We start from the raw sequence: 14,211 nt of genomic DNA on the forward strand, positions 1-14,211 counted from the left end.
GATCCGCAAACTCAATCACAAAGAAGAGGAAGTAAGCAGCTGAGCATACAGGAAAGTTATTGTCTAAATGTGTTAAAACAAGAGGAATGACAGTTGACATTGATATGAATAATGTAATAAGGTTAGTTTTGTTCACGTTGAGACAACAAAAACAAGAAATAGTTTGCGTATATGCTGCAGTTAACGTTAGCAGCAAACCAACGTCACATGAAGGCAAGCTAGCTGGCTAGCAAACGTAAGCTAGGTAATGTTAGTCAATAAATATTGCCTATGGCGGGTTAGTTTGACGAAATAAATGTTTGTAGACCTTAGGTACGACTAACTAGTTATTTCATGACAACTATGGACCCGAGGCACAAAGAAATACTCAGGAAACACCGGCTGGACCTGTCCAATCAAATTTTAATTGATGACACCATAGTTCAATTCCTGTACCAGGAGAACATTTTAACAGAGTGCCAGGTGGACGAGATTCAGTCTCAAATAAGCAACAAGAAGAAGACGTTGAGACTGCTGGATATCCTTCCCAGCCGAGGGCCGCGGGCGTTTGGTACATTTCTGAATTCCCTGGAGGAAGAGTTTATTTGGGTGAGAGACAAGCTACTCCAGGATTTGGAGCAACCCAATGTACCTGTTCAAAGTCCAACAGGTGAGTCAGATGCCAAGTGTTTGACGTCATACTAACGTTATAGGCTAGATTTTCAATGGCCCTTCCTTTGTACAGTAAAAAGACCATAGAAATAGAATAGGTAGCTAGACCCAATCAAGATAGTTCAAACCAGTGCTGGGCTTGCACTGATAGGTGCTGGTACTTGTTTTTGAGTGCAGGTACTGTTTATATTTAGGTGTAGGAACTCTGCAATACTTTTATGCTAATATTCTATAAGAGGTGCAGGAACTCAAGCAATAGGACATTTGAGGTGCCAGAACTCAGTTCCAGTGAGCTCCTGCCCAAGTCAAGCACTGGTTCTAACCATATAAATATAATTACTCTAAAGAAGAAACAATATTAGTAATTTATTACATTTGTAAAGCACTTTTTATTATACAAGAATAATCTAAAAGTGTATCAAATAAAAGGTAAATTAGAAAAAAATAGTAAAATAAACTTGATAATATAAAGAACAGAAATGTTAAAATGATATAACCATATCATGAAAGCAACAATGAGATAGGAGGAAGGGTAGGCCAGCTGATAGAGATTAGTCTTAAAGGCCTGCTTTAAATGCCCCAACATGTTGACCAGCCCTGAGATTGTCAGGAAGGGAGTTTCAAAGGCATAGTGCGTGGGAGGAAAAGGCCCTTAATTCTATGGTTCTAACATTTGTTTGCAGTTGTTGTATGCCTATTGCCCTGCAATATATCTGCACAATAAATCAAATCAAATCAAATCAAATTTTATTGGTCACATGCGCCGAATACAACAGGTGCAGACATTACAGTGAAATGCTTACTTACAGCCCTCAACCAACAGTGCATTTATTTTAAACAAAAAAAGTAAGAATAAAACAACAACAAAAAAAGTGTTGAGAAAAAAAGAGCAGAAGTAAAATAAAGTGACAGTAGGGAGGCTATATATACAGGGGGGTACCGTTGCAGAGTCAATGTGCGGGGGCACCGGCTAGTTGAGGTAGTTGAGGTAATATGTACATGTGGGTAGAGTTAAAGTGACTATGCATAAATACTTAACAGAGTAGCAGCAGCGTAAAAAGGATGGGGTGGGGGGGCAGTGCAAATAGTCCGGGTAGCCATGATTAGCTGTTCAGGAGTCTTATGGCTTGGGGGTAGAAGCTGTTGAGAAGTCTTTTGGACCTAGACTTGGCACTCCGGTACCGCTTGCCGTGCGGTAGCAGAGAGAACAGTCTATGACTAGGGTGGCTGGAGTCTTTGACAATTTTGAGGGCCTTCCTCTGACACCACCTGGTATAGAGGTCCTGGATGGCAGGAAGCTTTGCCCCAGTGATGTACTGGGCCGTACAATAACAATAACTGCAATATGTCTGCATAGTACACAGAAAAAAATGAGGCTTTCCTTTGCACAAACATTCCATAACAATACCATTCTGGTTTGGTGTCAATATGGCATCCATCCAAAATTCGAACTCTTAAAAACGTAGAAATCGATTTTATTCTCAGAAACTATAGAAAATTGCTTTGAAATTGAAGGTCGCTCCAAATCACATTTTATTTGTCACATGCTTCGTAAACAACAGGTGTAGACTAACTAGGGCTGTGACAGATGATGCAATCTCTATTGCACTCCACACTGCCCTTTCCCACCTGGACAAAAGGAACACCTACGTGAGAAGGCTATTCATTGACTACAGCTCAGCGTTCAACACCATGGTGCCCTCAAAGCTCATCACTAAGCTAAGGATCCTGGGACTAAACACCTCCCTCTGCAACTTGATCCTGGACTTCCTGACGGGCCGCCCCCAGGTGGTAAGGGTAGGTAACAACACATCTGCCACGCTGATCCTCAACATGGGGGCCCCTCAGGGGTGCGTGCTCAGTCCCCTCCTGTACTCCCTGTTCCCCCATGACTGCATGGCCAGGCACGACTCCAACACCATCATTAAGTTTGCAGATGACACAACAGTGGTAGGCCTGATCACCGACAACGAGGAGACAGCCTATAGGGAGGTGGTCAGAGACCTGGCCGTGTGGTGCCAGGATAACAACCTCTCCCTCAACGTGATAAAGACAAAGGAGATGATTGTGGACTGCAGGAAAAAGAAGAGGACCGAGCACGCCCCCATTCTCATCGACAGGGCTGTAGTGGAGTAGGTTGAGGGCTTCAAGTTCCTTGGTGTCCACATCACCAACAAACTATCATGGTCCAAACACACCAAGACAGTCGTGAAGAGGGCACGACAAAACCTATTCCCCCTCAGGAGACTGAATAGATTTGGCATGGGTCCTCAGATCCTCAAAAAGTTCTACAGCTGCACCATCGAGAGCATCCTGACTGGTTGCATCACTGCCTTATATGGCAACTGCTCGGCCTCCGACCGCAAGGCACTACAAAGGGTAGTGCGTAAAGCCCAGTACATCACTGGGGCCAAGCTTCCTGCCATCCAGGACCTCTATACCAGGCAGTGTCAGAGGAAGGCCCTAAAAATTGTCAAAGACTCCAGCCACCCTAGTCATAAACTGTTCTCTCTGCTACCGCACAGCAAGCGGTACCGGGGCGCCAAGTCTAGGTCCAAAAGGCTTCTTAACAGCTTCTACCCTCAAGCCATAAGACTCCTGAACAGGTAATCAAATGGCTACCCTGACTATTTGCATTGTGTCGTCCCCCCCCCCCCCCCCCCCTATCTTTTACGCTGCTGCTACTCTCCGTTTACTATCTCTGCATAGTCACTTTAACTATACCTACATGTGCATATTACCGCAATTACCTCGACTACCCGGTGCCCACGCAAATTGACTCTGTACCGGTACCCCCTGTATATAGCCTCGCTGCTATTATTTTTACTGTTATTTTACTGCTTTAATTTTTTTACTTATCTATCACTTATTTCTCTTAAATGCATTATTGGTTAGGTCTTGTAAGTAAGCATTTCACTGTAAGGTCTACACCTGTTGTATTCGGGCATGTGACAAATACAATTTGATTTTGTTTTCTTAATTTGTTGATTAATATTTATACGTAATAACCTGAATGATAATAACGAAGTGTAATGGTTTGTTTCAAATTGGTTTTATTAAGACGCATATCCATGTAAACAAGTGTACAAACAGAATTGTGACCTCCCTTTTTTGAACCCCCTCCCCCCTCATGAACGGTTATGTCGGTGACAATGTACATTGGCCTGGACAATTACCTTAACCTCAAATTCCAAGACCGTCACAGCCCTAAGACTAACAATGAAATGTTTAGGCCTACTTACGGGCCCTTCCCAACAATACAGAGATGTGTACATATAACTATACTGAACAAAAATATAAATGTAAAGTGTTGGTCCCATGTTTCATGAGCTGAAATAAAAGATCCCAGAAATGCACAAAAAGCTTATTTCTCTAAAATGTTGTGCACAAATTTGTTTACATCCTTATTAGTGAGCCTTTCTCTTTTGCCAAGATAATCCATCCACCTGACATGTGTGGCATATCAAGAAGCTGAATAAACAGCACGATCATTACACAGGTGCACCTTGTGCTGGAGACAGTAAAAGGCCACTCTAAAATGTGCAGTTTTGTCACACAACACAATGCCACAGATGTCTCAAGTTTTGAGGGAGCATGTAATTGGCATGCTGACTGCAGGAATCTCCACCAGAGCTGTTGCCAGATAATTGAAAGTCAATTTTTCTACCATAAGCTGCCTCCAATGTCGTTTTAGAGTATTTGGCAGTACATCCAACCGGCCTCAACCGCAGACCACGTGTAACCACGCCAGCCCAGGACCTCCACATCCGGCTTCTTCACCTGCGGGATCGTCTGAGACCAGCCATCCAGACAGCTGATGAAACGGAGGACTATTTCCATCTGTAATAAAGCCCTTTTGTGGGGATAAACTCATTCTGATTGGCTGGGCCTGACTCCCAAGTGGGTGGGCCTAATGCCCTCCCAAGCCCACCCATGGCTGTGCCCCTGCCCAGTCATGTGAAAGCCATAGATTAGGGTCTAATGAATTTATTTCAATTGACTGATTTCCTTTATATGAACTGTAACTCAGTAAAATCGTTGAAATTGTTGCATGAGATAGCTGTGTCTTTGTACAATAATGGCGCCGACAGAGAGGGCTGCCTCGCTTCTAGTCCTTAGGAAACTTTGCAGTATTTTGTTTTTTTATGTATTATTTCTTACATTGTTAGCTCAGAAACTCTTAAGTGTTATTACATACAGCCGGAAAGAACTATTGGATATCAGAGCGGCGTCAACTTACCAACACTACGACCAGGGATACGACTTTCCCAAAGCGGATCCTTTGTCCACACCACCCAGGGCATTGGAACTGATTCCAGACGCCGACCCAAAACAACGCCGCCGGAGGAGAGGCAGCCGGAGCGGTCTTCTAGTCAGACTTAGGAGGCACGCACACCGCCCATCGCTTCCGAGTATATTACTCGCTAATGTCCAGTCCCTAGATAACAAAGTGGACAAGATCAGGGCAAGGGTTGCTTTCCAGAGAGACATCAGGGATTGTAACATACTCTGTTTGACGAAAACATGGCTCTCTCGGGATATACTGTCCCCGTCCACACAGCCATCTGGGTTCTCAGTACATCGCGCCGACAGGAATAAACATCTCTCCGGGAAGAAGGGTGGGGGGTTTGTTTCATGATTAACGACTCATGGTGTAATTGTAACAACATACAGGAACTCAAGTCATTTTGTACACCTGACCTAGAATTCCTCAGTCAAATGCCGACCGTATTATCTCCCAAGAGAATTCTCTTCGGTTATTGTTACAGCCGTGTATATCCCCCCTCAAGCCGATACCACGACGGCCCTCAAGGAACTTCACTGGACTTTATGCAAACAGGAAACCATATATCCTGAGGCTGCATTTATTGTAGCTGGGGATTTTAACAAAGCAAATTTGAGAAAAAGGCTACCTAAATTCTATCAGCATATTGACTGTAGCACTCCCGCTGGAAAAACACTGGATCACTGCTACGCTAATTTCCACTATGCATACAAGGCCCTCCCCCGACCTCCTTTTGGCAAATCTGACCACGACTCCATTTTGCTCCTCCCTTCCTATAGGCAGAAACTCAAACAGGAAGCACCCGTGCTAAGGACTATTCAACGCTGGTCTGACCAATCGGAATCCACGCTTCAAGATTGTTTTGATCGCACGGACTGGGATATGTTCCGAGTAGCCTCTGAGAATAATAAAGACGTATACACTGATTCAGTGAGTGGGTTTATAAGGAAGTGTATAGGAGATGTCGTACCCACTGTGACTATTAAAACCTACCTTAACCAGAAACCGTGAATAGATGGCAGCATTCGCGAAAAACTGAAAGCACGAACCACCGCATTTAACCATGGCAAGGTGACGGGGAATATGGCAGAATACAAACAGTGGTCGTTCCCTCCAAGGCACTCAAACAGGCAAAACGTCAATATCGAGACAAAGTGGAGTCGCAATTCAATGGTTCAGACATGAGACGTATGTGGCAGGGTTTTACAGACAATCACGGACTACAATAGGAAAACCAGACACGTCGCAGTCACCGATGTCTTGCTGCGTGACAAGCTAAACAAGTTCTTTGCCCGCTTTGAGGATAACACAGTGCCACCGACGCGGCAAGCTACCCAAGAACTGTGGGCTCTCCTTCTCCGTGGCCGACGTGAGTAAGACATTTAAACGTGTTAACCCTCGCAAGGTTGCCGGCCCAGACGGCATTCCTAGCCGCGTCCTCAGACCATGCGCTGACCAGCTGGCTGGTGTGTTTACGGACATATTCAAACTCTCCCTATCCTAGTCTGCTGTCCCCACATGCTTCAAGATGGCCACCATTGTTCCTGTACTTGGGCCATACGCACTACCCTGTAGTAACTTGCGGGAGGATGCCAAGCAGTTGCCATACCAAGCGGTGATGCAGCCAGTCAAGGTGCTCTCAATGGTGCAGCTGTATACCTTTTTGAGGATCTGAGGGTCCATGCCAAATCTTTTCAGCCTCCTTTTAGATTTGATGAGTTTATTAGTCACATGCACAGGGTCACAGATGTTATTGCAGAGGACAAAAAGGGTGAAATTCTTACAGTGCAGGTCAAAAAGAGAAGTGAATAAAACAATAATAATGCTTGGTAGTCCATGATCAGCTCCTTTTGTCTTGCTGATGTTGAGGGACCTCCTGGGACCTCCTCCCTATAGGCTGTCTCATCATCGTCGGTGATCAGGCCTACCACCTTCGTGTCGTCAACAAACTTAATGATGGTGTTGGAGTCATGCACGGCCACGTAGTTGTGGGTGAACAGGGAGTACAGGAGGGGACTAAGCACGCACCCCTGTGGGGCCACCCGTGTTGAGGGTCAGCGTGGCAGATGTATTGTTGCCTACCCTCACCACCTGGGGGCGGCCTGTCAGGAAGTCCAGGATCTAGTTGCAGAGGAAGGTTTCCAGTCCCAGGGTCCTTAGCTTAGTGATGAGCTTGGAGGGTACTATGGTGTTGAACGCTGAGCTGTAGTCAATTAACAGCATTCTCACATAGGTGTTCCACTTGTCCAGGTGGGAAAGTGCAGTCTGGAGTGCAATAGAGATTGAGTCATTTGTATGGGAATTGGAGTGGGTCCAGGTTGTCTGGGATGATGGTGTTGATGTGAGCCATGACCACTCTTTCAAAGCATTTCATGGCTCCAGATGTGAGTGCTATGGTGCGATATTCATTTAGACAGGTTACCTTGGCATTCTTGGGCACAGGAACTATGGTGGTCTGCTTGAAACGTAGGTATTAGACTGGGTCAGGGATAGGTTGAAAATGTAAGTGAAGACATTTGCTTGCTGGTCAGTGCATGCTATGAGTATGCGTCCTAGTAATGCGCCTTGAATGTTAACCCGTTTTAAAGGTCTTACTCACATCGGCTACGGAAAGCGTGATCACATAGTCATCCGGAACGGCTGGTGCTCTCATGTATGGTTCAGTGTTGTTTGCCTCGAAGCGAGCATAGAAGGCATTTAGCTCGTCTGGTAGGGTCGCGTCACTGGGCAGCTCGCGGCTGGGTTTCCTTTTGTGATCCGTGATAGTTTGCAAGCTCTGCCTCATCCGATGAGCGTCGGGGCCCCTGTAGTAGGATTCAATCTTAGTCCGGTATTGACGTTTGTTTGATGGTTCGTCAGAGGGCGTAACGGAATTTCTTATAAATGTCTGGATTTGTGTCCTTCTCCTTGAAAGCTGCACCTCTAGCCTTTAGCTCAGTGCGGATGTTGCCTGTAATCCATGGCTTCTGGTTGATATGTACATACCATCATGTGTGGACGGCGTTGTCGATGCACTTATTAATGACGCCGGTGTCTGTTGTGGTAAACTCCTCAATGCCATCTGATAAATCCTGGAACATATTCCAGTGTATGCTAGCGAAACAATCCTGTAGCTTAGCATCCGCTTTATTGGACCACTTCCGTTTGAGCACATCACTTGTACTTCCTGTTTTTGAGTTTTTTGCTTGTAAGCAGGAATCGGGAGGATCGAGTTATGGTCAGATTTGCCAAATGGAGGGCGAGGGAGAGCTTTGTATGTGTTTCTGTGTGTGGAGTAAAGGTGATCTAGAGTTTTCTTCGCCTCTAGTTGCACAGGTGACATGCTGGTAGAAATTAGGTAAGATCGATTTCAGTTTTCCTGCATTCAAATCACCGGCCACTAGGAGTGCCGCCTCTGGATGAGCATTTTCTTGTTTTCTTATGGCCCTATACAGCTCGTTGAGTGCAGTGTTAGTGCCAGTATTGGTTTGTGGTGGTAAATGAACAGCTATGAAAAACATAAACTCTCTTGGTAAATAGGATGGTCGACAGCTTATTATGAGGTATTCTAACTCAGGCGAGCAGAACCTCGAGACTTCCACTAATTGAAATTCTGCGTGACACCACATTTCTTCTATTATAAACGCGATAGACAGCACAGGCACAATCAATGGCAACACATTAAATGAAGGTTATAGAGTGGACTACTCTGTTCTAAAGCCATCCTAGATTTTCCACATGGCAACAGCATCACAACCTTAAATGGTTGGCTCCAGAAATACAGCACAAACATTATCTTTGGCACTTGATCAAGACGTGAAAACATCTCATTCTGGTGGACGTTTACTCTAGCTCTGTTTTGTCAAATCGACCCTCATGTTTTTCTCTCGCATGCTACTTTTTTGTGAATAAAAGGTCAGTAAACTCACTATAAACCATCCTGGAGGTCACTGGCGTGCGTGTCCTTATCTGAAGGCCACTAATACGACCAAAATGCCATGCTTTCATTCAGTATTTTTTTTTGTGTGAGGCCTAGTTGGTATCACCAACTATTCATGAATTGATCAATTCTGTTCATGAATTTAAAATTTTTATAATAAAGTAATGATGATCAGAGGACTGAGAGCCACTACTACTTTTGTAAAGGGCTGGGCGTCATATCAAATTAATGAATATCACAAGAATCTAGGTTTTTTTGTTTGTTTTTATGATCGTTCTATGTCTTTTTGGTCTCGTCTCCTTGGCTCCTTCTGTGCTGTGTGCACTGTGCACCTTCCCACTCTCACACAAACACCAAGCCCCTGCCACACACAACAAATACGAAAGATAACTTCTTCCTCTCACAACATGCAGTTTAAACTCGCTATTTGAGATCTGGTCCAACAGAATCTGTCATTGACACCGAAACACTTAGAGACATTATTTTACTGTAATAGATGAGAACTTAACCTTTCTAACGATACCCTTTTTATGTCTCAACTACCAAAATGTAGAACAGAGCAGACCCTAGTAAAACAAGAATATCAATAAACATGTTGTGGAAAATGTATGCATGCTCAGTTTCTGCCACGCGTGGCATTGCGGTACCATGTACAGCTAGGAACTTTTTAGCCACAGACTTTTATGTGCTAGCTGTCTAGTGTAATGTGTTTTTATAAATGTGCAATGAGCATAAAAATACACATTTTATATAAGGAATTGGCAATTTGTTCTCATTCTGAGAAATAAGCATATTATTTTCCAGGTAAGCCACTAGATTTCAATATCTAAACAATGTGAACAGGTGATGTTGTACAGACAGGAGGGTCTATTCATAACAGTTCAACTGTTCTTCTACCTTGTTAGCAAGCAAATAGAACCAAGTTGGCTAGACTTGAAATATAAAGCACGTGTGCTTGAGAGAGTGTGTTAATTTTCTATAGTGCCTGCTACAAGAAGTTAGTCATTATTAGTGGATGTGCATGGTTTTGGTTCAATTTGTTAGAAAAATTGCATTTTCATAAACAGACTTGAAAGCCAGAAAAAAAAAGCAGGTTGAACTATTTTTATAAAATAATACAATTATTAGTGGGTCTTATGGTTGTGGAAGGCTTATATTTAGCCTAGGTATAATTTTACAAGCCCTGAATTCATTAGATTATTCCTGACAGTTTCAAATACAGTGTATTGATCTTTAATTGTGCAACAAAGCTTATTTAGAGATAACGTTAAAAAAATTGAGATATACAGTATATCGTGAATCGCACATAATTAAAAAGAGAAATTATTTTTAGGTCATATCGCCCTACTTTTGTATACATTTTGACAAAACAAATTGTTATTTGTAGCTTTGTCTTTGGCAGATACTAAACATTTAGACATTTCAACATATGATAATGTAGAGCATATACAGTAAAACTGGTAGCCTTAATATTTATTTAGAATGTACAGTATCCGTGCAGAACAGGGGAGTTGGTGAGGAAAAAGTCTGTTTTTGGGGCTGTCTAGGGCGTGAGTGTGTTGAGTGTCTAACAGGCCTGGTTTCCCTGAAAGCTGTTTTCATTCTCAGCACTAGCACCGAGGTCAGGCACACATACACCACATCCTCCTTTCTAGGAAAAATATTTAATCAAAGCCATTTGTTGTCTGTTCTTCTCTCTCTTTCTCTCTCTCGCACTCCTGTGCTGACCTGCTCCCACTGTACGGATTGTAATAAATAGAGATGTGGTGGGGGGGAAAAAAGAAGCTGCTCTCAGATTTCCTAGAAGCAGCAGCGCAGAGAACTGAGTGCAAGGAGAGCGAGAGCCTTCACCTTCTAAAGGCTTTTATTCTAGCTGATTGAACACCGTGGGGAGAGTCTGATGTTCTGAAAAGGATCATTTAGGCTGAAAAGGATTTCATGTATTCTTTTATACAGGCCTGTCTCGCTGAATCATTTGGCCTAATTCACATAAATGTATGGATGTGCTCTGTGCTTTTATCACCCGCTTCCCCCACTCCTGTTATGATGGTAACAGATGACATTGGTGGGTTGCCTTGGAAACCATGATGGTATTATCCGTTTTTCAATAACCCTTACCTCGTCCCTGCTTCACTCGCTGCCCAGTACACACACACACACACACACACACACAGGTTTCTTAAATACATTTTATTGCCACCAGTGGATTTGTTTGGAACATATGCTTCCCTCCTGCTCCTCCGCTGATGCATAGTGATATCAAAACATGCATCCCTCCTCAATCAGCTCTCAGGTTACCATGCGTTCTGGTCTCCACCAGTAAGGGATCCCTGTCAGCACCTGATTGGATAGATGCTGGTACAATATGTCCTCTCACCATAACTTAACATATCGTTCAAGATTTACCTCTTCCTGCACTGCCTGCTAAGAGCCAATGCTGTGTAGGCTATCTCTTACACAGAACAGAATGTAACAGGAGGACAGGAGAATTAGACTAGCTGTCTGCCAGGGTTTCCTTTAGGAAAATTTGGCGCCGGACAACGTGACCAGCAAGATTTTAATTTACCGGACATCTGAGAAATGTACCAGACATCCATATGTATTGGGTGCGTAACGCATCAGGGCGTCCAGCCAAGGTGCTCAAAATAAACATTTTGTTTATTGTAATTCATCTTAACAGAATAGAAATTAGCCTGTAAAGTAGAACAATGTTCTTATACCAACATGACAGGTTTTATTGAAAAGCAGAACATTGCCTTTTGCGTCTTCATCCCTGCTATAAATCATAAATATCATAAAAATTAAGAAAACCATTTAGCCTAGAAGAACAAGTCGCCTACACAGTAATAAAACACAACTTCAAAGTATAATATTTGCATAATATAACTTGCGAAAGACCTGTCCTGATCTTTTGTCAAATTAACGTCAGATTTGACTTTTCGTAGCAGGTTAGGAGAATTTACATAGCAGGTTGGGAGAATTAGGTTGAGGTTAGGAATAAGGTTAGGGTTAGCTAAAATGCCCAAAAAATCTCTTCTAGCCATAACTGGGCCGGCCCGCCCCGCTCTCCATTTCCGCTGCGATTCAGAACCACAGCAGTAGAAAGAGGACACTTTGTAGGTGGCCACAAAATGAAGAAATTATACAACCGATGTTGGACAATCAAATTCGGTCTGTAAAACTAAATTTGTTCAGGCTGGTTCATTGAGAGAAAGCTTATTTTACAATGCTCGTGTGAAATGAGGCCCGCGCCATGCGTTTATGAAAGCACTTGTTTCCAAAGCTCAAATTATATCTCTCTTTTTAGTGCTACTGGATTATGTTAAATTTTTTATGTTTATTGTAATTTGAACTGTTGTGACTCGTGTCATGTGTGATATACACTGAGTATACAAAACATGCTCTTTCCATGACATAGACTGACTGACCAGATGAATCCAGGTGAAAGCTATGATTCTTTATTGATGTCACTTGTTAAATCCACTTCAATCAGTGTTGAAGCGGAGACAGGTTAAAGAAGGGTTTTAAAGTCTTGAGACATGGATTGTGTGTGTGCCATTCAGAGGGTGAATGGGCAAGACAAAATACTTATGTGCTTTTGAACGAGGTATGGTACGCTGCTGTTTTTCACGCTCAACAGTTTCCCGTGTGTATCAAGAATGGTCCACCACCCAAAGGACATCCAGCCAACTTGACACAACTGTGGGAAGCATTGGAGTCAACATGGGCCAGCATCCCTATGGAACGCTTTTGACACCTTGTAGAGTCTGAATTGAGGCTGAGGGGGGTGCGCGCAACTCAATATTAGGAAGGTGTTCCTAATGTTTGGTATACTCTGTGTACGTGGCTTATTGATAACAACTCTGTTTCCTAATATAGGCAGTTGGCTGCCTAGTGATTATAACTCTCCAATGTGAATAGTTTGCAACGATGTTTCATTTCCAAGTGTTACTGAATAAGCTCAACTGAAATGCACCAATTGCGCATGATACACGTCATTACTGTAGTAGGGCTGCACGATATATCGTTTCAGCATCGACATTGCGATGTATGCATCCGCAATAGTCACATCGCAGAACGTGCGATTTAGTAAGGTAAACATATATCAGTCTACAATATATATATATTTTTAAACGTTAAACTAGCATTATATCTGTCTGATATAACATAATTTACTCTGATTTATGGTTTATTGGATACACAGTTTATTATTATTATTATTATTATTACTATTATTTTAAACACCGAGTTCATTGCTGCACGTGGTTGACATGCAGGCTCTGCTTGCGCGTGACAAAATGATGAGTGAGGAACAGGCAAAAAAGACTGAAATTGAGAATTTGGTTGCAAAAAGAAATGCATCGTCAATTATATGGAAATATTTTGGCTACAGACAGGATGATGTTGACCAAAAACAGGTACTTTGTCGAGAGTGCCTTGCAATTGTTGCCACAACACGAGGCAACACGACCAATTTGTTCGATCATTTAAGGCGGCACCACAAATCTTCGTATGACGAGTGCAAAGCATCTCAATGCCCTCCAAAGCAAAAATCTATTTCGGATGCCTTTGCCAGTATTACACCATACGAGAAAGGTTCCAAACGGCAGAGAGAAATCACAGATTCAATAACATTTCACATCGCCAAAGACATAGTACCAATTAACACGGTTACCAAAGAGGGTTTAAAAAACATGATCCGGTCGCTTGACAAGCGGTATGTAATGCCATCACGCAACAATTTGTCTCAAGTTGCCATCCCAGAGTTGTACGAGCATTGCAAGGCACAAGTTGAAACAGAGCTTTCACAAGTGGAATATTATACAGCAACAACGGACTTGTGGTCCAGCCGGACAACGGAGCCCTACATAAGTCTGACCATACACTTTATTAATGAGGACTTCCACCTGAAAAGTCACTGTTTGCAAACTGCATTTTTCCCAGAGGATCATACAAGAGAGAACATTGCAACAGGGATGAGAGGGGCCTAGATGAGAGTCATCTAGTCTGTATAACAGACAATGCCACGAACATGGTGAAGGCTGCCGCCCTGAACAAGTGGACCAGATCGCAGTGCTTTGGCCACAGACTGCATCTTGCAGTTGGTAAGTTATTCCCAATTGCGCATTCTATTTTACTACTATTGCTATACTATTACTGTTCCATATTATTACCTAGCAACCTGTTCTGAAATATAACAATTTTCATAAGTTTCATATATTTTTATTGTAGAGGATGTGGCTGGGGAAGAATGAATGATTCAAACTGTCAGGTTGATAGCCAAAGCTCTGAATGCCAGGGCTGATATCCTATGGCATTAATGTTTCATATCTATATATCTGCTATCGTTTTTATG

General features: G+C 42.9%; 1 protein-coding gene across 1 annotated transcript in view; it reads left to right on the forward strand.

Moving 5' to 3' along the window:
* LOC311140831 (death domain-containing protein CRADD-like) overlaps positions 1–14,211 on the forward strand; it is a 29,761-nt gene continuing 15,550 nt past the window's right edge. The window contains exon 1 of the mRNA XM_084176082.1: positions 1–649. Within this exon, the coding sequence (XP_084032208.1) occupies positions 334–649 (316 nt within the window). The 5' untranslated portion in view covers positions 1–333. The remainder of the gene's footprint in view (positions 650–14,211) is intronic.

Source organism: Coregonus lavaretus (genome assembly GCF_964263955.1).
Source record: "Coregonus lavaretus genome assembly, chromosome: 13".
In the NCBI taxonomy this organism is placed as follows: domain Eukaryota; kingdom Metazoa; phylum Chordata; class Actinopteri; order Salmoniformes; family Salmonidae; genus Coregonus; species Coregonus lavaretus.